The sequence below is a fragment of the Neofelis nebulosa genome, chromosome 2 (assembly GCF_028018385.1).
Source record: "Neofelis nebulosa isolate mNeoNeb1 chromosome 2, mNeoNeb1.pri, whole genome shotgun sequence".
In the NCBI taxonomy this organism is placed as follows: domain Eukaryota; kingdom Metazoa; phylum Chordata; class Mammalia; order Carnivora; family Felidae; genus Neofelis; species Neofelis nebulosa.
The window spans coordinates 58459846-58485038 of record NC_080783.1 but is presented as its reverse complement, the minus strand read 5'-3'; the positions used below and the strand labels follow the sequence as shown (position 1 = coordinate 58485038).

The 25193-nt window shown below is 42.7% G+C and overlaps 2 protein-coding genes across 10 annotated transcripts in view; both read right to left on the bottom strand.

The window, feature by feature from the left end:
• Positions 1–918, bottom strand: part of ATF2 (activating transcription factor 2) — an 83380-nt gene extending 82462 nt beyond the window's left edge. For 8 of the 9 annotated variants that reach the window (XM_058713432.1, XM_058713448.1, XM_058713409.1 and 5 more), the window contains exon 1: positions 768–918. The gene's annotated coding sequence lies outside the window, so the exon portion shown is untranslated. Of the gene's footprint in view, positions 1–539; positions 559–767 lie in introns of those variants that run through there. The other variant, XM_058713417.1, reaches the window with a different exon arrangement.
• Positions 919–17022: 16104 nt separating this feature from the next.
• ATP5MC3 (ATP synthase membrane subunit c locus 3) lies at positions 17023–20348 on the bottom strand. The gene is made up of 5 exons (XM_058713398.1): positions 20241–20348; positions 19946–20054; positions 18680–18757; positions 17972–18165; positions 17023–17281 (listed from the first exon to the last, which is right to left on the bottom strand). Exons 2-5 carry the CDS (start codon positions 19982–19984, stop codon positions 17167–17169), a joined length of 426 nt encoding a protein of 141 aa, XP_058569381.1. The 5' UTR covers positions 19985–20054; positions 20241–20348; the 3' UTR covers positions 17023–17166.
• Between the last annotated feature and the right edge of the window lie 4845 nt (positions 20349–25193).

The following is a 25193-nucleotide window of genomic DNA, read 5'->3' as shown; positions in this document are numbered from 1 at the left end:
GCCCCTAGGGCATCACTAAAAAGCACAGGTTACTTCCCTACGGAGGTACTGCAGTCCAAGCAGGGAGGTTAAAAATGGGGGAAAATACCAGAATCAATCTGCACCCACATCTCAGCCCCGCCCCACCAGGAAAAAGGGGGGTGGCGAGAGTGTGAGGGGGCAGAAAATGCCCAGACTTCCAGCTCATAGGTTCTCCATACCATTTATTCCATCATGTTCCACCAAAGGCAGAGACCCTGACCCTATTTTCAGCGGCGCCTCCCGATCCTCCTCCCCGCCACCATCACATACACACGGTCCCCAACGACTGAGTCTTGGGTGGGGAGAACAGAGCCGGCCCTCTCCCGGCTAATCCAAGACTAAAGGGGGTCTCCTTGCGCCCCCGGCGGACCCGACCTGCAGCCCAGGGACCTCTGAACTAACCAGAGAAGGGGAAGATAAATCGGGGGGAGGGGTCTAACAGGAGCCGTTATTCCTTTTTCCTCTTCGTTAGGAAAGCGCGCGAGCGGGGAGGGGCCGGAACAACGAACGCCAGTTACCTAACGGTCCCGCCCGGCCGGTCGGGCTCCTGAAGCCGACGCCGCGCGGGCCGCTGAGGTGGCAGAACAGCCACAGTCGCCCCGAGGGCTAGGCACCGAGGCAGGAGCGCCGGAGGTGATGGGAAGCGGGGGGTGGGGACTACGGTGAGCGACGTCGCCATGTTAGTGCCTTCTTTCTCCGTATCCCTACGGTTTCCAGTCCTTCGGCCTTCCCCCATCACTACTCACCTTTCCAGGTCACTGGTTCATGCTTCCTTCGGTCGCCACCGAGGCCCGAGCTCAGCGGTGTTTACAAACTACCCCTGGAGGAAAGGGCTGAACCGCACTTTAAAGGCCACGGGCTCCCACAGGCTTCCGTCCTCTCTCGCGAGATCGGACTGACACCCCTTCCCTTCTCCCCGCCCCACTCCCGGCATCCCCCCTTTCTTCTCGGCGCCCCTCCCCTCCACCGCACACGCCCCTTCTTGCCTTCTATCTTATGGAGCGCCTCCGGGTCAGGTGATTTCGTCAGCTTAAAGGGGAAGGGGGCGGGACTTCAGGAGGGCGGGGATGGAGGGGGTGGGAACCAAAGAACACTCGGTAGCGGGTGATTGGACAAAGTGCCCGAAGGGCGGGAAGCAGGCCTGGAGGGGGCGGGATCGGAGAGCCAAAAGAGAGGAGTCTCCGTAACCTGTGCGGAAGCCTGTGATTGGCGGCGGGCTGCAGACTCGCACGGGTGTGGGGCGCTGGAGCAGGTGGATGTTGGGGTCGAGGGAAGGGTTTGACGGTGTGCGGAGAAGTAAGGTGAACTCTGGAAAAGGCTGCGAGTGGCGGGAGAGAAAGCGCGATGAGTCCTCTGAGCTCCGCCACGGGAGCCCGGTATTTTTGTCACTGTCACTTCCCGGCCCTGGGTAGGAAGGCAGGCAGAACGTTAGAGAGGCGCGCGCCTAAACCCATTTTGCTGCTACTCTGAAGTCTGAGAGAGGGTGTCTCCGTTAAGCTGGGGTTTGGAAGAGGCGGAGTTTGCCTCAAAGTATCCCCAAGGCCCAAAGCGGGAAAGCAAGATAAGTCCGTTTTGAAAGCAAGAGAAAAAAAAAAGCCTGTACTTTGGATGGCGTTTGGTCGAATTTAACTAAACTATAACTGAAGCTGATTCTTCTGGCTCCTAAACGCCTGGTACAGTGTAGGATGTTAGCATATAATTATATCTAAATAACTTAGCAAAAGAAATACAGTGTCCTCCACTATATAACCGTAAGTTAAAACAGTGCACAGAATTGTTTATAAGAGAAAAATCGGGGGCGCCTGCGTGGGTCAGTCGACTTAAGTGTCCGACTTCAGCTCGGGGTCATGATCTCCCGGTTGGTGTGTTTGAGCCCCGTGTTGGGCTCTGTGCTCACAGCTCAGAGCCTGGAGTCTTCTTCAGATTCTGTGAGTCTCTCTCTGCCCCTCTCCTGCTCGTGTGCGTGCTCTCTCTCTCTCTCAAAGAAAAAATAAACATTAAAAAATGTAAAAAAAAAAAAAAAAAAAAAAAAGAAAGAAAAAATCTTCCATGCTGTGGTGTATTCTATTTTATCAATTTTACTGAGTAGTTACCGATTTTAAATATATCAACTTTAGGGACACCTGGGTGGCTCAGTCGGTTAAGCGTCAGACTTTAGCTCAGGTCCTGATCTCACAGTTTGTGAGTTTGAGGCCCCACATGGGGCTCTCTGCTGTCCGTGCAGAGCCCGCTTTGGATCCTCTGTCTCCCTCTCTCTCTCCCCCTCCATCGCTAATGCTCTCCCTCTCTCTCTCTCTACCCCCTCCTTCAAAAATAAATAAACATTAAAAAATAAATATATCAACTTTATTAGAAATAATTTCAAAGCTTTAAAATATCAGCATCTGCTTAGTAACATTTAGAGAGGACCAAAGGACACCAAATTGGAATATGGAATAGAAATGGCTCTCTACCCATAGTACAATCCTACCGCCCACTAGGTTGCTACAGTGACAAAGAAATGTCCGTCAAACTTTGAAAGAAGCTGTTTAAAAAAGGGTGCTGGAGGAAGACAGTTTGATTCACATGAGGGACAAAAGAGACCATATTTACTGCTCTGCAACTGACACAGATACACTCCTAAAAACACAGAAAGAAGTATAGTGCTGAAAATATTTTTTTTCAAAATTTTTTATTTGAGCAGCAGGCAAAAGTTTATTAGAGTATAAGATTAGAAAGAATAGTAGGAAAGCTCTATTTACAGAGAGGGTCATTCGAAAGTGAATGCCCCTGAAAATATTTTTTTAATGTTGCTCTGTGATTCTCTATACAACTTAAATATTTCAGTGTCAGGTGTGGGGATATTGATTGTTCAATAAACATACACTAGCACAAGTTGAAAAGTATGATGAGGGGCTCCTGCAAAAAAAACTTGCATCAACTTTTTAAAAACCAGTTGTTTTTCAGTGCCTTGTTTTTTCATCTATTACATGATTTCTAGTCTATAACAAATTATGAATAAAGCTTTGTGTTAATATAAAATGTACTCTCAAACATCCAAACCAAAGTGAAACCGAAATTATTGGAAAATTGTGCAGTATTGTATTTGAAAGTTACACTTGCAGTTCAATAATGGTATGTGACATAAAAATGAAATCCTGATGGCACTGAACCTTTTAACGGGTTTCTTTCTGGCCTATGGACATATATGTGAGCCAACTCACTCTTCTTTTGAAACTCATTTCATTATTCAAGAGACCAGAAAGAAGCCACTGTTTACCTTCTCAAGTTAAAATGAAAGTACTATTCCTATCTAATAACAGTCACATTGTCCTAGTGTTAATGTAGTGTAGCACTAGTCACATCAGTTAAACCTCAGCAGCTCAGACTACTGAACACGAATATGATGATGGACAAAATGTGCAATTGACAAATGGCAAATTGTTAGGTCAAGTATATATTCACTACAATGGTGCTTCTCTCCATCTCTCAAAATGGCTAATAATGTCTAATGTGAGAAAAAGAACTATAAATGTTATGACATTTCAAAAGAACTTTGCGTCAATTAGAGTAGCGTTTTAAAAACAATTCTTTCCATTCACTTATATCAAAAATTCAAAATTCTTTTCTCTGGCTTTGATTCATTTTCAATTGGCAGTAGGTTTGGTTTTAAATTTCTCCTCCTCATCCAGTCTGTTGTCAAGTAATTATCTACGTAATGCACTAGAGGAACATGTTAATTTAAAACTTTTTTTTAATGTTTATTTTTTGAGAGAGACAGACAGAGCACGAGCGGGGGAGGGGAAGAGAGAGGGAGACACAGAATCCGAAGTAGGCTCCAGACTCTGAGCTGTCAGCACAGAGCCTGACATGGGGCTCGAACCCACGAACTGTGAGATCATGACCAGAGCTGAAGTCGGACGCTCAACCCCTGAGCCACCCAGGCGCCCTATGGAACATGTTATTTTAAAGAAAGTCTTTCAGGAGTCCTCATAGACAAGAGAAGAATATTTAGTAATACAAATAGTACTCTGCTCTGTTGGAGAATGCAGTTTTAGCTACTTTTCTGTTTTAAAAAAGTAAACTTAAGGTGCGAAAAAATAAAGCAGCTCACAGGAAGAAAGCAGGTGGAAAAGATGCAAATCTGTTCCATATGCATGTTGGCAACCTTCTAGTTAGAAAGTGTCTTACTTTAATCTACATATTTGTAGCTCCACCACATTTCACGTAATAGAGCTTTTCTACAAATGAAAAAAACATTCAGCTTAGACAAAACAAATGTAGTTACGACTTTTAATTCTGATCCCGTGAACTTGGAAGACTCACTATATCTTAATAAAATGCTTTGCTTTTCAGTTCTTTTTCTCATTGTCATTCCTCAAGCTCCCCTGACAGCCCTAAAATTCTCTACAATCTTCTCTTTTGCAAACTCAGGAAGTCTGTTCTGGACCCCTTCTTCACCTGTCTTATCATTCCAAACATGCATCTACCCAACTTACTCCTAAGAGAGTTGGTAAGGACCTGGTAAACCTCCTTTAAGAACCCAGCATTGGGGCGCCTGGGTGGCGCAGTCGGTTAAGCGTCCGACTTCAGCCAGGTCACGATCTCGCGGTCCGGGAGTTCGAGCCCCGCGTCAGGCTCTGGGCCGATGGCTCGGAGCCTGGAGCCTGTTTCCGATTCTGTGTCTCCCTCTCTCTCTGCCCCTCCCCTGTTCATGCTCTGTCTCTCTCTGTCCCAAAAATAAATAAAAAATGTTGAAAAAAAAAATTTAAAAAAAAAAAAAAAAAAAAAAACCCAGCATGACTTCTGAGTAAAATTGGTATCCCTTAGATACAAGAGGCTATTTGAAGAAAACTACTTCTATTGTAGAAATGCCCATTATTAAATACTGCAAGAAATAATGGGGGCCTCTCAATGCTCTCAAAACCTTCCAATGCCCAGAATGTGGTATTTCTGCCTTGTTCAGAAGACGTGGTTGTTAATCCATTAATCTGTTGTTATTCTTAAAAATTCAACTAAAACCCTGCTCAAGTAGTATATAAATATACTAACATAGAAGTATACAGATCTGTATATATGAAAAATAAGGTGAAAAGGAAGATTCAATTCATAAGGACATAGTTTCTGTTTGTAGCTAAACAAAACATAGCATATTCCAGGACGTCCCTTATGTCTGTCTTGAACTCAGAGAAAAAGCCTCTGTGTTTTCACAGGTATCCTCAAGATATAGCCCGGTACAGAAAGATGAGACGAGGACACCGTGACCCTAGACATTTTGGTTGATTCTTTTGGTAGCTTCTATCTCCAGACGGATCTTCTTTCCCTCCCTCTGACAACCCAGGGCTTTCCTGCACATCCTCGAAATTGCCTATGCTATAGTTAACCTTTCAGCATCTGTTCTCATAATGGAAATATCCATTCAGAACATTTCAAGTACAAGGTGGGGGGGGGGTCATTGTCCACTTCCCACCCTCAATGTCTCACAAGAATTTGTAATTAATTGTGTGTGGCATTGTGAAGAAAAAAAAATTAGAGGGCTGTCTTTATCTTCAAATCATACTTTAGCTTATGCCAGCCTCAGTGAGATCAGCCCAAAGACAGAGAATGGAATTTAAGGCCCTTGTTTCCATCCTTCATATCAATGCCTCCTCCCACCTCTCTTCTCATCCCACTCACTAGAAAGAGGGCTTGTCTGGGAATGCAAGCTGGTGCAGCCACTCTGGAAAACAGTATGGAAGTTCCTCAAAAAACTAAAAAGAGAACTACCCTGACCCAGCAATTGCACTACTAGGTATTTATCCAAGGGATACAGGTGTGCTGTTTCGAAGGGACACATGCACCCCCATGTTTAGAGCAGCACTATCAACAATAGCCAAAGTATGGAAAGAGCCCAAATGTCCATCGATGGATGAATGGATAAAGAAGATGTGGTCTATATATACAATGGAGTATTACTCGGCAATCAAAAAGGATGAAATCTTGCCATTTGCAACTACGTGGATGGAACTGGAGGGGATTATGCTAAGTGAAATTAGAGAAAGACAAATATCATATGACTTCACTCATATGAGGACTTTAAGAGACAAAACAGATGAACATAAGGGAAAGGAAACAAAAATAATATAAAAACAGGGAGGGGACAAAACATAAGAGACTCAAATGTGGAGAACACACATTTGAGGGTTATGGGAGGGATTGTGGGAGGGGGGATGGGCTAAATGGGTAAGGGGCACTAAGGAATCTACTCCTGAAATCATTGTTGCACTATATGCTAATTTGGATGTAAATTTAAAAATAAATAAATAAAATTAAGTAGAAAAAGAAAAGAAAAGAAAGAGGGCTTGTCATCGTTATATTCAGCTTTCCACACACTATTAAGTTACCAATGCAAGTAGATAGAACCACTCCTAGGATAAAGATTTTTGTCTGTCATTCCAGTGTCTACCCTTGATGACTCACCATAACTAGTCTGTCACCCTGAGGCCCATCTAGTACCAAAGCTATGAATTCCTTATGCCAGAGACCAGAAAGTCTTGGTCATATGGACCCTCCTAGGCCCTTAGATTAATACTTTGCTCTTTTCAGTTGCATTCTTACCTTGGACATAGCCTCTTAGGGTAACTATCAACCTAATGCTCTGTTTCTATACTTTATTACTCATAAAGCATCAATATTTATTGAGCATGAACATGCCAGACACTGTTCATGGCCCTGCTGCTACAACTGTCAACAAGACAAAGCCCCTTAAGGAAATTTTCATGGGGGAGGGGAGTCGCGGCACATACATAAACCATGTGACCATTTAAAGAGTAGTAAGTGCTGTGGAGAAAATAAGGCAGGAATGTGATAACGTGCAATATTATAAGCTTATTCTTTTTGTACAACTCCTGGGGTCTTGAGAGCTAAAGACGTTTTGGATATCTCTAGAGAGGTAGGTAAACACTTTGAACTGTCCTTTAGATAGAGGAAGTCTTGAGGGAATCATACTGAGCTGTCCAGCATCTGAGACACTCAGCCAAACTACATTAACCCTTGGACAAAGCAAACTCTGGGACTCTCATGTAAGAGGAGCAGATCCTGGAATCTCCACGGCTGGGAAATGCTGACTAAAGGCTTTTGTTGAAAAGTAGCCACTGCCAACAACCATGGGTCCTCTTAGGAGTCTCTGCCAAGATCAGCAGTAGGATGCTAGCTCATGCTAATGGGAGAACAATCAAAAGCCCTTGGATTTACGAGTCCCCATTGATCTTAGGTCAATTCTTTTCAGTATTTAAGCTCCCTTGAAAAAAGAAGCTCTAAGTTACTAAACATCTAGGAGGAGATAGATTACTTGCATCATTTGAGAAAGCAGTGCAGATTCTTACTAGGAACATGGGCCGATTTTTAGAGATTATAAATAGATTGATAGCTGAGGGGAAGTGACCTAGGGATACAGGGTTACCTTCAACTTACAAAACTGACATTTCTATAAAGTTGTAAGTGAAAGGTCATATTGGAGCCTGTTTTCTCACGGACAGACCAGTCAGGGAGATTCAGTACCCTTCACTCCATAACAACATGTTAACATAAATAACATTTTTTTGAAAAAGAACTATACTTAAAAAAAAAAAAAAAAAAAGAAAAGTAACTATAGTTTCCAAAGCAAAAATAGAAGAATGGCATTATTTTCATTTTTGTAAATAATTAAGTCACACTTAATCTACTTCTGTATTTGATCTGTTGCAATATGTTGTTTTGGTTGAAATGTTTAATGACAATCTAGCCTCACATAGCCGTGCAAGCGGCAAAGGGAAGACCTTGTGAAACCCCCGAAAGAAAGGTTCTAGGGGCCCTCAGAAGTTTTCAGACCACACTTTGAGAATCACTGGATTAGCAGTACATTCCAGGAAGAAAGGGGTGTGAGGGGGAACTACCCAATTAATGAGTTGACAACTTTTTGAAAGATAAGGAGTCTGAGCTAAGGCATATGGGGGACTGCAGTATTCTAGACCAGTACTCTCAAAGCATAATGTATATACAAATCACCTGGGATCTTGTTAAAATTCAGATTCTGGTTTAGAAGATCTGGTGTGAAGCTCCAGAACCTATATCTCCGACAAGCTCCCAAGTGATGCTAACACTGCTGACCCCTGGACCTCACTTTGAGCAGCAGTGCTGTATATATCGTGATATACACATCACCAGAAAGCCTTTAACAAAACGCGCTGCTGAGCTTGTGTATATGTGTGGTGAAGGAGGAGGGTAGGATAAGGGTGGGTGGAGGGAAAAGAGGAGTATAAACAAAGCCATGTTATCTACTTTCCAAAAAATCTGTAAAAACGATGATATTGCTTATAAATCCTATGCTATCACAAGTTTCAACTGCTACGTATCAGCTGTCTCTACATCAAAGCAAGCTAAGGCATAATGTTGCTATTGGCAGAGATAGTCTAACTGCCTTGTCTGTTGAGGCAGAGGAGGATGATATTGGATCTGAAAAAAATAATAATTTTTGGCCGTAGTAATGTAAAGTATTGGGCAAGTAATTGACGGACGATGTATTGAGGTCTTAAGTCCAGAATATTATCAACAGAATAATACCATGAAATTACTAAATTAATATATGCTCAGCATGTAGAAAATTCAACAACTCATAATTTCGTGTGTAGAAATCACATATTTTAAAAGCCTTTGCAGAGGATAGTACTGAAACAACACATATCATCCTCTCCCAAACATTTAACACCCAAACCTAACCACATTGGCTAAAAGTGCCAAATAGAATTTAAAACTTACCGGGGCGCCTGGGTAGCTCAGTCGGTTAAGCGTCCGACTTCGGCTCAGGTCATGATCTCACGGTCCGTGGGTTTGAACCCCGCGTCGGGCTCTGGGCTGATGATGGCCCAGAGCCTGGAGCCTGCTTCCGATTCTGTGTCTCCCTCTCTCTCTGACCCTCCCCCGTTCATGCTCTGTCTCTCTCTGTCTCAAAAATAAATAAACGTTAAAAAAAAAAAACTAACCGAAGAACTATGAATATATATATATATATATATATATACACATTCTCAAATCATATTTCTCACTTATCTACAATCCTTCCTTAAACTTCAGTGACATTCATTTTTTTTTAAGTTTATTTTTATTTATTTTGAGAGAGAGATAGAGAGCAAGCCAGGAAGTGGCAGAGAGAGAGAAAGAGAGAGAGGGAGACAGAATCCCAGGAAGGCTCCCCACTGTCAGCACAGAGCCCAGTGCGGGGCTTGAACCCACAAACCATGAGATCATGACCTGAGCTGAGGGCAGACGCTTAATGGACTGAGCCACCCAGGCATCCGGGCATTCATTTCTACCTAACTTTAGCTGCTCAGCAAATTTTTTTTTCATTCGTTGGACCTACTTACCTTCAAGAGCTTGCACTCTGAAGTTCTTTAAATTTCTTGTCTATTTGTTGGCTCTTACTGAAATGGATCTTCCGCTGTTTTGTACCCTCTGGGCCCTTGACTGTTCTAGCGCTGTTTTATTTTCATAAAATACACATAACAAAATTTACCATCATAACCATTTTCAGTTTATGTTTCAGTGATATTAAATACATTCCTAATGTTGTGTAACCAGCATTATCATCCATGTCCATAGCTCTTCATTTTGTGAAACTGAAACTCCATACCTGTTAAACTGGAACCCCTCCCCTTTCTCCTTCCCCCAGCCCCTAGCAACCACCATTCTACCTTCTGTCTCAATGATTTTGACTACTCTAACTACCTAAGTGGAATCATACAGTATTTTGTCTTTTTGTGACAGGTTTAGTTCACTTAGTATGATGCCCTCACGGTTTATCGACATTGTAGCCTGTGTCAAAGGCTAAAAAATATTCCATTGTATGCATATACCACATTTTGCTTATCCAGTCACCCATTGATGGACACTTGGGTTGCTGCCATATTTAGCTATTGCGAATAATGCTGCTATGAACATGTGTGCAAATATCTCTGCAAAACCTTGCTTTCAGTACTTTGGGGTACATACCCATAAGCGGAATTGTTGGATCTCGTGGTAATTCTACTGGTAACATTTTGAGGAGCTACCATACTGTTTTCCACAGCAGCTGCACCATTTTACCTTCCTCCCAACAGTGCACAAGAGTTCCAATTTCCCCACATCCTTGCCAATGCCTGTTTCTTGTTTTGTTTTTAGAGTAGCCATACTATAGGTTGTGAGATGGTATCTCACTGTAGCTTTGATTTGCATTTCCCTTATTATTAGTAATGGTGAGCATCTTTTTGTGTACTGGTCAATGTGGGGCAGAGTTAAGATGGCAGAGAAGTAAGGGGACTGGGATTTTCCTCCTCCCTCAGATACAGCTGTGTTGAGGCCAGCTTACTTGCAACACCCAGGAAATCGATCTGTGGAGTGGCACAAAGATCTCCACAGTTGGAGGGAGACAGCATGGTGGTATCGAGGTGTGTGTATGTGAATTGGGGGAGAAAAAAACGGTGTAGGCACAGAGGGGAGGGAACCCCTTCTATGGAAAGACAAAAGGGTGAGAAAGGGAGAGAAAGGCTGTGAAATTGCCCTTTTAGCACAAGAGGCAAACCTCTCCAGACCACGGACTGGGGAACGAGAAATAGGGGGGGTGCCAGTTTCTATTTTGCAAACAGCCTTAGGAGCTGAAACTCGGAGGTTTCAAAAGTATGCGACTTTCTCCGGAGGGAAGGCCAGTCTGTGCACGTGTGCTGGCTGGCAGGGGAAGGAGCCGCTCAGGGCATGGTAGCGATCTCAGGGGTGTCCTAGGAGAGAGCAGTCTCCTCCGAGTACTGTGAGCCCCTGCATGTGCCAGCCAAAGAAAGCCCTTTCATCAGCAGAGCTGAGTGACGCTGCACCACGAAAGGGTCCACTCGGTGCAGGGTCCTTTAAGACTTTGGGTTTTGAATCCCAGCCGAGCACCTAGGAGGCGGGGGAGAACTGGGGAGCAGGGCTAGCCGGCCACCCATGCTACTCTGTGAGGGCTGAGGGCTGCCTGAACAGTGTGGTTTGAGACACCCGGTCAGGGGAGGAGAGATCGGGGTGTCGCCATTCTTCTCCCCAACACCAGCATGATGGGACTGGGAGAGCAACACAGCAGCCCCCCGGGGAAGTGGGACCCTCTTACACCTGAGCCCTCCCCTCCGTGCGTGGCAACTGCTTATCTACTGGAGCTGACTGACCCGATACAGCCTGCCTCTCTCCTCCAGACCAGCACAGCCACTGGTCCCAGGCACCAACAGACGAACTGTTAATTTTTTGTTTTTCTTTGTCTTTGTCTTCTTTTTCTTTCTGCCCTCTTATTTTTTTTCTTTTGGAACCAGGCTTATAGTTTCTGATTTGTTTTTGGCCAATTCTTATTTTATATTTACATCTATCTATATCTACATACCTCTCTATAGTATATATAGATGTAGGTCTATAGATATAAAATAGATACAGAAATGTATCTATATATAATTTTTTGTTTGCTTGTTTGATCAGGCGTTTTTACTCTCTTTTTACACTTTTTTCTATCTCTTCTTTATTTTCCTTTCTCTTTCTCTGGATTTAGCCTTATAGTTTTTTTTTATTTTTTATTTTTTATTCTGGTTGGTCTTCTTTTCTCCCCTTTCGTTTTTCTCTTTTATGGGATCAGGCTCCTCCCCTCCTTTTTTCCTTTTTTTCCAGGGTTACTTCAGTGAACAAATCAAAGCACACTTGGCTGAAGGTCCAAACACTCACTACTACAAGCAAGAAGGAGCTTTGCAGAGGACTGACCAGTGAGATAGAACAGCCAAAACACAACAGACTGTCTGCAACATACACCAAGAACGCTTCCTGAAGCACCAGGCCCTGGACAGTATATGACCCCTTTTTAATATAGTAGTTCTTGCAGGTGCAGGAATATAACAAGCTATTAAAATACACGTAAGACAGAAAGTTACCCAAAATGACAACATGGAAGAATTCTCCTCAAAAGAAAATTTGGGAAGAAATGACAGCCAGAAAATTGTTCAAAACAGATATAAGCAATATATAAGAACAAGAATTTAGAATAACAGTCATAAGACTAATAGCTGGGCTTGAAAACAACATAGAAGACAGCAGAGAAGCTTTTGCTGCAGAGATCAAAGATCTAAGAACTAGTCGTGATGAATTAAGAATGTACAAATGAGATGCAAAATAAACTACATACAGTGACAGCAAGGATGGAAGAAGCAGAGGAGGGAATAGGTGAAATAGAAGATAAAATAGGTGGAAAATGATGACTCTGACAACAAAGAGGGAAAGGAAATTACTAGATCACAAGGGGGAGAATTAAGAGAGCTGAGTGATTCCATGAAACATAACAATATCCATATTAGAGGAGTTCCAGAAGAAGAGTGAGAGAAAGGGACAGAAGGTTTATTTGAACAAATTGTAGCTGAGAACTTCCCTAATCTGGGGAAGGAAGCAGACATCCAAGTCCAGAAGGCACAGAGAACTCCCTTCAAAATCAACAAAAACAGGTTAACACCATGACATATCAGTGAAACTGGCAAAATACAAAGATAAAGAGAATTCTGAAAGCAGCTAGGGACAGATGGTCCTTAACCTGTAAAGGTAGACACATAAGGGTAGTAACAGATCTGCCCACTGAAACTAGGCAGGCCAGAAGGGAGTGGCAGGAAATGTTCAATGTGCTGAATAGGAAAAATATGCAGCCAAGAATCCTTTATCCAGCAAGGCTGTCATTCAGAATAGAAGGAGAGATAAAGGCTTTCCTAGACAAACAAAAACTAAAGGAGTTCATGATCACTAAACCAGCCCTGCATGACTACAAAGCAAAGACTACAAAGGACCAGAGACATGGCCACAAACATGGAAATCTACAGATAACACAATGGCACTAAATCCGTATCTTTCAACAATCATTCTGAATGTAAATGGATTAAATGCCTCAATCAAGACATAGGGTATCAGAATGGATAAAAAAAAAAAACAAAAAACCCATGATCCATCTATGTGCTGCCTACAAGAGACTCATTTTAGACCTGAGGACAACGTGCAGATTGAAAATGAGGAGATGGGAGAACCATCTATCATGCTAACGGATGTCAAAAGAAAGCTGGAGTACCCATACTTATATGAGACAAACTAGATTTTATTTTATTTTAAATGTTTATTTATTTCTGAAGGAGAGACAGAGAAACAGAGCATGAGCAGGGCAGGAGCAGAGAGACAGGGAAACACAGAATCCGAAGCAGGCTTCAGGCTCTGAGCAGTCAGCATAGAGCCTGATGCAGGGCTCGAACCCACGAACTGTGAGATCATGACCGGCGCCGAAGTCCGCTACTTATCCAACTGAGCCAGCCACCCAGGCACCCCAGACAAACTAGATTTTAAAATAAAGACTGTAACAAGAGATGAAGAAGGGCATTATATCATAATTAAGGGGTCTATCCATCAAGAAGAGCTAACAATTGTAAATGTTTATGCCCCAATGTGGGAGTATCCAACATATAAATCAATTAGTCACAAACATAAACAAACTTATTGATAATACCATAATTGTAGTGACTTTAATACTCCACTTAACAACAATGGACAGATCATCTAGGCAGAAAAATCAATAAGGAAACAATGGCTCTAAATGACACTGATATTGGACCACATGGACTTAACAGATATAGTCAGAACTTTTCATCCTAAAGCAGAATATACATTCTTCTTGAATGCACATGGAACAGTCTCCAAAATAGATCACATACTAGGTCACAAAACAGCCCTCAACAAATACAGAAAGATTGAGATCATACCATGCATATTTTCAGATCACACAACCATGTACTGGTTACCCATCTGAATATCTTCCTCAGAGATATGGCTATTTAAGTCCTTTGAACATTTTAAAATTGTGTTGTGTTTTTATTGAGTTTTAGGACTTCTCTATATATTGTGGATATTTTTAAGCCCTTATCAAATACAGGATTTGCAAATGTTTTCACCCATTTTGTATGATGTCTTTTTACTCTGTTGACCGTGTCTTTTACTGCACAAAATTTAAAATTTTCATCTTAAGTTTATCTTTATTTTGCCTTTCTTTGGTGTCATATCCAAGAAACTATTGCCAAATCCAGTGTCCTGAAGTTTTTGCCTATTCTTCATTTTTGGAAGGTGTTTGTTTATTTAGAGAGTGAGCTCGTGTGCTTGTGCACGTGAACACAAGTGGGGGAAGGGCAGAGAGAGAGGGAGACAGAGAATCCCAAGCAGCCTCCTGCTGTCAGCGCAGAGCCCAAGGAGGGGCTCAATCTCAGGAACCATGAGATCATGACCTGGGCCGAAATCAAGAGTCAGATGCTTAACTGACTGAGCCACCCAGGCACCCTGCCTTGTTTTCTTCTGAGAGCTTTGTAATTTTAGGTCTTGTATTTAAGTCTTTGATCCATTTTGAGTTAATTTTTGTATATGTTGTTAGATGGGGGTCCATCTTCATTCTTTTGCATGTGGATATCCAGTTTCCGAGGTCCCCCTTTGTTGAAAAGTCTATCATTTCCCCCATTGAATGGTCTTGGCACTCTTACCAAAATTGGGACTTATTGGACTATATACGCAAGGATTCATTTCTGGGCTATCCAATTGGTCTACTCTTTCCTTATGCCAGTAACACTCTTGATTATTGCAGCTTTGTGCTGTTTCAGTATAAGGAAGTTCATATATCACTTTTTAAACTTACTCTACCTCTTCCTTTAGTTCTTTCATCATCTCTGAGATGGTTGTTTTAAAGTCTTCATCTAGATATCTGCTATCAGGTCTTTTTCAGGGACAGTCTATTTTCCCTTTGAACGGGAGCTACTTTCCTGTTTTTAGAATGCCTTGTGATTTTTTTGTTGCAAACTAGATATCTGAATAATGTGGGATCTCTGGCAGATTATCCTTCTTTCCTAGGGTTTTTTAAATTGTTGTAAATGATCTCTGTGCAAGGATTAGCCTGATGTGTAAACTTACTGTTTTCTCAGGTCTTTTCTGAGCCTGTGCCTTTTCTTGGACACGAGTGATCACTTTCAACTTTTCCCTGCATATGCAGTTGTTTTTGAATGTCCTAGTCTTTAGTATCTGGCTCCCAAAAGGGGAAAGAGAAAAAAGGGTGGAAATGAATACCAGCTCTTTAAATCCCCTGAAGTCACTTCAGTTGGGAGTGGAGAAGGGCTTGTAACAATTAAGGGAGGTATAGCAACAATGGCCACCTTCGTCTTTATCTGTACCTCTGTAATCAGAAGTAGCAATCTGTGATAAAAGCATTGATGACCAGTATTTGGAGGGCAGGGTTCATTTTGCTTACCCTGGCTCCTGTAAGCCGTGTATAAGCTGCTCCAGGAAGATGTACATAGTGGCCTGCCCTGGGGCTGGGGCTGAGGGTTGGCAGCTGCTACTCTATGAAGACCTGAAATTGAAATTAACCCCAATTTACAGTCCAAGCCTTCCTTTGGAAGTTGCAAGCCTTTAACAGACCAGAGTTCCAAGAGAGTTCTAGTAGATAGGACAGTGCAATTGCTGTGTAGGTGGTGAAGATTCTTGGTGCTTCCTACTCCATCTTTCCAGAATCCCCTTGACCAGCCTCTTTTATTCCAACTTGTCACTATTGTGGCTCTACTCATTCCTTACCCAGTTTGAAGCTCACAGGTCAGCCTGTTGAACAATGTGCTGGCTTGCTGTTGCTTAGAGCCCCTTTGACCTGTCATTTCTTCTTGTCAATAACCAGACTTGAATAATCCTCACTGCTCTTTATGAGTTTGTGTTAACAAACTTTCCAATATTACTGGGTAGTCATATAGTAAGGTTAACGAGGTTCATTACCAACTCAGGTTACTATCGGGAGCTGGGTTCTTACTGCTGCTCTGCGCTGCTTTTATTCATATCTACTCCATACCAAACACCATTCCTTTCCTCTTTTCAAGCCCACAAGGCTACCTGTAAAATTATACTTCCATTTTTTGCTTTAAATTCTATAACAAAACAGTTTCTCCCAAATCAGCTTTTCCTTTGTCATCCCTTACAAAAAAAAAAAAAAAAAAAAGGAAGAAAGAAAGAAAAAAAAAAATCAAAGCATGGGCTTTGGAATCAAGGAAGGTCTGAATCTGGACCCTGACATTGCCACTTAATGGCTATGTGATTTGGGGAATTAACCCCTCTGGGCTTTTTTTCCTCTTCATCTTTCCTCCCTAATTATGGAAGATTGTCATCGAGGACTAAATTACCTAAGATACATTAAGTTCCTAGGACAGGGAGTGGCACTTGTGTGATGCACATACCCTTGTCCTTCCACAACTGGTTCCCAAGATCTAGACATCAAATCTTACAGGTACAATTTCTATATTCTTCTTTAACATACTCCATGTAGTATTAGAAACAAACTACTGTTGAATCAACTAGCATCCCCAAATTCTAGTGATAACCAATGCTTTAGCAACTTTTGGCTTTAAAAATATAGCCAATTCAGCTTACTTTTTGGTATTTGGTTTTTAACGAGAGACTTGTTCAAGTAAGAAACTAGATGCTAATTAGATTTTCTTCTTAGAAACTCTACTTTGTTATAGGACACTTAATTGCTAAATGTGAGACGTAACTGAAAAGCAACCCCTCCCCCCAGTTTAACAAGACTTCAATTCCTAAAAAGCTGACATTTATTTTTAGATCCAGCTGTGTAATTATAGCCAAGTTAGTCTTGGAAGGTAATTCTGCTCCTAGGTATTGCTAGACCCTACAACTCATGTTAGCTCTTAAAAACACAAAACCATCTCAAGCAATTAACTATTTTGGTTTAATTTATCATGTTTCATAGAAGCTGAAAACACTTATTTCTCCTTTATATGGATAACCAAAAGCCCTACAAATTACAATATGCAGAATACTATCTATATAAGAGAATTTTCATGAAATTGGATTTTTTTCATCATGGGCCAACAGCCGTAGTTTCCTCTGACTTATACAGCATCTATCTGAATGCATATTCTTCTTTATGATGATCTAAATTTAGGTAAGTACAAATCACAGCAAAAATTAAAGTTTTTACCTTTAATGAAATGACCTTGGAAATAACGTACATTTCCATGACACCAACACTATAGTTTTCGGAGTCACAGTAAGATACACAGAATTACATCCGTAATTAATATGAATGCCAACATTTCAAGCAGTAATTTGTTACATGGCAAACAAAATCAAGAAAGCAACCATCAAACAAAAGAGACCCATAGCTTCAGACAAGGCAAATCCCAGGATAGCATATGAGAACAGCTGCTGCTTCAGCGAAGGATTTCTAAAAGAGACACAACACATATAATTGTTATTCTGAAATATTATTTGAATTTCAGAATGTTTGGTAAATGCTAAAGAATCAGATTATTACTGTGGGATCTTTGTAAACTGGGTGAGTCCTGGAAAAGTATTTGCCCAGCTCTCTTTTATTTCTGCCTTTGATATTCCTTTCTCCTCAATCCTAATCACATGGGGAAAAGGTAGGAAGCTAACTCTGTATGTCAATATACATGGTTAGTCTTCATCCATTTTAAGGGGTTCAGACATACTTGTTATCCCTGTGAAAGTATGTTCTGTACCTCTTAAGATCTAAGAGTTTAGAAATAAGGTCTTAAATAAAACGGGAAGTTGATACTTCTAAAGACTGTGCTGTTAACTATATTCCAAAAACAGCTTCACAATCAAGAGTACAGACTCTGAAGTCAGAATTAAAATTTATTTTCTGACACTTACTAGCTACTTGGGCAATCAGTGTAATTTCTATGTTGCTCATCCCTCACAGGTAACCTGGAGTATATCTCCAAGGGGTATTGTGAGAGTTAAGTGGGCTCATGCATGCAAAGCCCTCAAAATACAATGCAAGACACAGAGTTGGCCCTTAATACTAAGTACTTATTATCTGACTAGTTTTCCAAGTTTCCAACTATGTCAAGCATGCTCTTAAAGTAGTTTATTTGGTGATAGAAATTACCTGGCATAACCAATGATAAGGCTGCCAAAGACTGTTCCAATACCAGCACCAGAACCAGCCACTCCCACAGTGGCAGCACCTGCACCAATAAATTTGGCAGCAGTATCGATATCTCTGCTGACTGCACTGGTCTGAAACTCCCTTTGGATTAGGTGGGACACACCAGTCCTGGACCCATTAAATACCGTAGAGCCCTAGACAAAAGGAAATAAAGGCAAAGGTCAAATCAATAATCACAAGTAGCTATTTTAATTACTCTCCTGTAAATGGTAGCTACTTCTCTATTTTGTAACTGAGTCTGAATAAATGGAAAAATCAAGAGTTTAGAATAATTCCAAAGCTGTAGAATAGGGAGAACAATATCTATTATAAGGCTGTTGAAAATTAAGAGACAGTGTATTTGAATATGCTTTTTGGCAGGGCAGGCTTTTCAATAACTGTAGCAAGAGTAATCTTAAATACAGGCATTCAAAACTATGTATTTAAATATACAGACGAACTGGACTCCATTTCTTGGACAACTCAAGTAGGTAAGTTTTGGATACAGAAGTTCCTTTCACTGGCTTACCCTCTGCACTATTTTTTTCACAAAAGGGTGGAAAAAGACTGCTCTCAAACCATTCACAAATGAGGTTTTTCCTCCCCTTTGATTAAAACCACAGGACTTACTTGGTAGGGTTACTCAATTTCTATTACTACTGCTATTACCTCTTCAGTCCTAGTCTCTGGTCGAGATAACACTGATGCAGAAATTGGTCTGTATGCAACTCTGGATCCAGCTCGGATCTATGAATGAAAAAAATAGTCCAAATATTAACAGTGGATAAGACTTCAATGACCCTTCTTGTACCAGGAGTTCTAAAAAGGCAAGCAGCAAAAATGAATCAGAGAGCTTATGACTTTTCTGTACTGTCTGGTATCTTGCTGTTGGATTATTTTCAGTCCATGAAGGTATTTTAATAGTTCCAAAGTTGCTAATTAAAGTTTAAAGTGTGGTACATAACCTATTTGTAATAATCTGAATGAAACTTCTAAGAACAATTGGTGGAAAGAAAGCATTATTTTTAGATTTTCAGTTACTGTGGTGCCACAACTCAGATCAGAAAAACAGCAATAAACATGCCACAGTCTTCAGTAAACTTAGGGTGCAGCAACAAGTATATCGGAGTGTTGCTAGAAAAGCTTGTCATTTAAAATAGCCCATCAGTTAATATGAGTCCCACCACTTCCAAGATATTCCTATATGTCCGTGAATTATAAAATAAAAAGGCCGTTTAAGCAATTCTGTACCAACGTACGAATCATCGGGGAAATACTCTGACCATAAGGAATGTCTCGCAGTCCAGCGTCTCTGCCCTTGACCGTCCACTAAACTAAGGTCACAGAAAATCCCTTCAGAACCAAGACTTGATTCTCTAAGACAAGTCCCCCACATCCTCACTTCACCTAAAGCCTCCAAAATGGTTATGGAAATGACAGCCAGAGGCAGGAAGAAAGACTTTCGACTCCTCCACCACCTTCCTCCGCCCACACAGGGTGAGGCAAAGTCCCTCCTTCTGCAGCAGCGAGTTTGACCTACAGATAGGCAATGGAAAACGCTAATGCGGTCAAGTAGGCCTCAGGGGCCCCCAGCATCCTTAACAGCACCCCAACCTTCGCGCCGACCCCAACCCCACAGAGTCACCGAGGAGGTGGGGGAGGGGGCTGCTCTGGCACTAGCTGCAAGGAGGGTTTGACCTACAGCGAGCGAAGCGTGACAACTAGGCCGCGGCTGCGCCCCACCGCCCTACTGGTGGGGAGGAGCCGAGCGAGGTGCCCCAGGATCAGAAGGAAAGGCAGGAGAGGACACAGAGGGTAAGAGGTGAACGGGTGAACTGTCCCCCGAAGTTGGTGTGCCGTGCCCCATTCAACAACGTGGACGCTCCGGGCCAAGAGCTCGGCCCTCCGCGTCCCGGCCCAGCCTGGGCTACGCACCAGAGCGGGGGTGCAGGCGAGCTTGGCGCAGGCGAACATCTTACAGTCTTCGGGGCGGCGCGGCTGGAGGACGTGGGTGAATGGCGACGTGGGCTCTTCTGCTTCCCCTCTGCGGAAGTAAAGGGGCTTAAGGTCAAGTGCCCTCCAGGGCCCGTCCTTCCCACCCACGTCCCGCGGGCTCCCGAGCACGCCGTCGGCTCGGGCCCTCGTCCAGCAAGGCGCCAGCAGAATGAATGGATCCCGGCTGGACGCCGCTCCGGTCCGGCCAGACCCGGCTGTCGCGCCCTCCGCTTACCTTCCCGGGAGGCGGCGGCGGCAACTGCGGCGGCAGAGGTCGAAGGAGCGGCGCGCGGCGCGCAGGCGCGGTCCGGCTCTTATCCGCGCCGCGGCACCCGGATGGAGAAGGCGGGGAAACGGGGCAGTAGGGAAGCCGCTCAAGGTCACTTTGTACCAACTTTATTGGCAACTAGTTGGGAAGGACAACGACAGTCCCACACAGGTGGGCTGGCGGGCAGGGGGTGGTGGAGGAGAAGCAGAAAGAAGAAATTGAAAATTGGTCCTGGCTGAGAGAATTGAACAGGTTGTTCCCCTTTTGATCTGAGCTGGCTGGAGGGTAGCGTGACTTTTTCTTTTTCTTTTTTAAAAATTTTTCTTTTAATGTTTTTATTTATTTTTGAGACAGAGAGAGACGGAGCATGAGCAGGGGAGGGGGAGAGAGAGAGGGAGACACAGAATCCTAAGCAGGCTCCAGGCTCTGAGCGGTCAGCACAGAGCCCGACGCGGGGCTCGAACTCACAGACCGTGAGATCATGACCTGAGCCGGAATCGGACACTCAACCGATTGAGCCACCCAGGCGCCCCGTGACTTTTTCTTTAAATTGACACCTTGTGTGAGATTTGGCCTTTTAATCAGTTGTTCTTTCTCTTTACGGGAGGGGCCCCCTTCCCGGTCTTTCTCCTTTTTTGTGAAACTGGACTGTGTGTGTGCGTGGGGAAGGAGTTCAGTCACTGCTTGATCGACGAAATTAGGTCCCAGCAAAGCACATTTCTTTAAAGGAATCTGGAAAAGTATTCCAGAAGTATGACTAATGGTTTGGGCGACAGAAGACGTGACCTAGAAATACTGGGACAAAGGAATGAGCATGTGAATAGATCAAAAAGTTACGTGACTGAGCATAAAGTTGCCTTTTGTAAAGTAAGGGAGGTCAATTTTTCTTCCAGCTCTATGCTTGGAAAAAGTAAGGGATGTGATGTATTTCATGGGACTAAGGAAAGTCTGAGTATTTTCAAAACCCACCCAACTTTAACACTTGTTTTTGGTAACTTTGGACACATCATCTTCTTCGATGAATGCAGAAATGTCTCAGAAAAAAATGGCTTCTACTGAACTTCTGGTGGATCTAAAATTCTGTAAATTTTACTTAGTAGTTCTAACAAATGACTACTAGCAGTGATACAAGCTTACATAAAAGATTAAACATCTAGTATGACGAGCTGAAGGGATAGCTGGGGGCTGAAATCACACCCACTCCACCTAGAGAGTTGGCATGGGACAACATCCACCCAGAGGATCACCCTTTTTCTAGTTAGCAGTATCATCTAGCAGCAACCCTGGGGAGAAGCCCTCAGAAGTAAAATATGAAGAATGAATAAGAATGTGTCACTGATCCAACTTCAAACACAAATGGCTCAAAATCACGTGAATGCTAGTCATTTTAGGCTCGATCTTTAGCCATAAAGTAGAGATAATTCATGTAAATTCACACGTACAGTTCAAAGAGAGATTATTCATTTATTTTCTCAAGTATTTACTTCTTACCTGAAGTATGTAGTGTCCTGTGATGCCTACAGTAGAATAAACAAAGCTCTGTATTCATCAGAGTTCGCCAGAGAACCAGAACCAGTGGGAGATTAATTGATTAATTATTGACTTATTTAGGGAGAATTAGTACATGTAGTTATGGAAGCTGACAAGTCCCATGATCTGCTGTCTCCAAGCTGGAGACCCAGGAAAGCCAGTGGTATAATTCAGTTAGAATCTAAAGGTCTGAGAACCAGGGAGGCTAATAGTGTAATTCCCAGTCTGAGTGCCAGAGATGAGATGAGATGTCCCAGCTCCATAGTGAGATGGGGGAAAAAGGGGACAAATTCTTCCTTCCTCTGCCTTTTGTTCTATTCAGACCCTCAATGGATCAGATGATGCCCACCCACATTGGGGAGGACAGTCTACCAAGTCCACTGATTCAAATGCTAATCTCATCCAGAAACATCTTCACAGACATACTCAGAGATAATATTTAATCTAAGCACACCCATGGCCAGTCAAGTTGACTCAAAATTAACCATCACGTATCCTATACTTCAATAATAGATTCTCTTAGGGAAAAACTATCCTAAGTGGATTTGTGTACAGAGATGGTGTAAGGGAACTTCCTATTTCTTCAGCCATAAATGAGTAGCAGTAACTGTTGAGGAGGAGGAGGAAGCAGGAGAGAAGCCAGGGTTCCTAAGAGGATCACTTCCAGGGTGTATTTGGGTTAGGTGCCTATGGTAGGGAGAGGTGCAATCTAAGTCCAGGCTCCCAACTGTCAATATGTCGATTAGTAGGTGAGCTGGCCTAGAAGAGGAGGCAATAATAGGTCCTTGGTGTGTTCTACCAGAGTTTAAGTATTTATGAAGAATATGAGGTGTTCAAAGAACAGGTGTGTTAACCTGTGAGAATGGTGTGTGTGTGTGTGTGTGTGTGTGTATGTGTGTGTAACAGAGAGAAGTGGATCTTGAGTAACACCAGCCATGTTGATAGGGGGTGGATATTTACACTGAGGAAGTTTGAAGAAAAACGGCACCTTCTGAGAGGAGTAAAGTGAGACCACAATGATGCACAGGGGACTTCTTTGAAAGTATTCAATTCTCTTTGTATTTTTTCTTAAATCGTGGAAAGAATCATCTTACGTTATGACCTCACAGTTTGGCAGTACCTGATAAGCCTGAGTGATGATGGCCTGGAGACGAAAGGAATGGTGCAATAAAGAGAAGTATGGGCAAGCATTCCCAAATATACGTGCAGCAATCCCTCCTACCCTGCATGCCCCTTTGTGATGGGACTTTGCCACTCATCAAGCAATGGAGTCTGTGTCCCTTCTCCTTAAATCTGGGCTAATCTTTTTTTTAAGTTCGTTTATTTATTTTGAGGGAGAAAAGAGAGCGAGTGTGCACAAGCAGCAGCGGGGGGGGGGGGGGGGGGGAGGAGACAAGAGAGGGAGGGAGAGAAAGAATCCCAAGCAGGCTCCACACTCAGTGCAGAGCCCCACATGGGGCTCAATCTCGCTACTGTGAGATCATGACCTGAGCTGAGATCAAGAGTCAGATGCTTAAACGAGTGAGCCACCCAGGCACCCAAACCTGGACTAATCCTATGACTTGCTCTGACCCAAAGAATGCATTGGAAGTGACACTGTGTGAATTCGGGACTAGGTCTTAAGTAAGAGGTCTCATAACTTTCATTCTCTCCTTGGAAGCCAGCCATCACATCAAGAAACATGGGTTACACGGCTGACGGATGAGAAACCTTCTGGACAGGAAAAAAAGCCTCATGAGAGAGAACTGAGGTGCCCCAGACATGTGAGTGAGGCCACGTTGGCTTCTCTAGCTTTAATCAAGCTTTCCCAGCCAACACCACATAGAACAGAAATGAGCCTTGCCTAAACTCCTGACTCACAGAATCAAACGCCATGAAAAGGTTATTGTTTGAAGCTACTAAGAATTAGGGTGGTTTAATACACAGCCATAGGTAACTGAAACAGAAGATATTGTCCTCAAAATATTCACTCCTCCTTTGAGATCCATGTGGAGGCAGCAGCATCTTTGTTTTTTAAATCTCTATGCCCAACATAGGGCTCAACCCCACGACCTCCAGATCAAGAGCTGCATGGTCCACCAACTGAGCCAGCCAGGCACCCCTTATAAAATTTTTTAAAATTGTTTTTAAGTAATTAGGAGGCAGCAGCACCTTAATGCGGGCAATTTCAGTTCAGAACTCCAGGCATAACTGAGAGAAAACCAGATAGAATCACATGTCTTATGCATTGACTCCCCTTTCCTTGAAATTCTGGGGTGGAATGGGGTTGTTATTGTTAAAACTATTGCATGGGGGGGGGCACCTGGGTGGCTCAGTTGGTTAAGTGTCTGACTTTATTTAAAAAAATTTTTTTTAATGTTTACTTATCTTTGGGAGAGACAGAGACAGAGTGCAAGTGGGTTAGGGGCACAGAGAGGGAGACACAGAATCCAAAGCAGGCTCCAGGCTCTAGAACTGTCAGCACAGAGCCTGATGCAGGGCTCGAACTCATGAGCTGTGAGATCATGACCTGAGCCGAAGTCAGATGCTCAACCGACTGAGCCACCCAGTCGCCCCTAGTGTCTGACTCTTGATTTCCGCTTAGGTCACGATCTTGCTGTTCGTGAGCTTGAACTCCATGTTGGCCTCTGGGTTGACAGTGTGGAGCCTGCTTGGGATTCTTTCTCTCTCCCTCTCTCTCTCTGCCCCTCCCCTGCTTGGGTTCTCTCTCACTGTCTCTCAAAAAAAAAAAAAAAAAAAAAAAAAAAAAAGGTATTGCAAGGTAGTTCTAACCTGGACACATGGAAAGATGTTTAAGTTACCTGCTTTTGAGAGTTTTCATTTTAATACTAATTCTCACATTAGTGTGATTTAAAAATATACACATTATTTGTGGAAGTGAAAATCAGAAATGTGAGTTAAAAATATTCTGGGCTTTATTATAAAACTATTTTGCTTTTATTAAAATTTTTGTTTCGTATCAGTGGCCTTAATTTGCTATCACTTTATTATCTTTATTTTTTTATCAAAAAAATTTTTTAACATTTATTTATTATTGAGAGACAGAGAGACAACAGAGGGTGAGTAGGGGAGGGGTAGAGAGAGGGGGAGACATAGAACCTGAAGTAGGCTCCAGGTTCTGAGCTGTCAGCACAGAGCCCAACGCGGGGCTTGAACTCACAATCTGTGAGATCATGACCTGAGCCGAAGCTGGTCACTTAACCAACTGAGCCACTCACATGCCCCTCATTTTATCTTTTTTAAAGGAAAACAAACCTCCAAACCTGTGCTAATTCTATAGGATCATTCAAGTCAGATAAATACTGGGTCCTCTCTTTGAACATAGTGAGTATACAGGAAAATGTAAGAGTTTTCATTATTATTGGGGTATATGAAAAATCAAACTAAGGT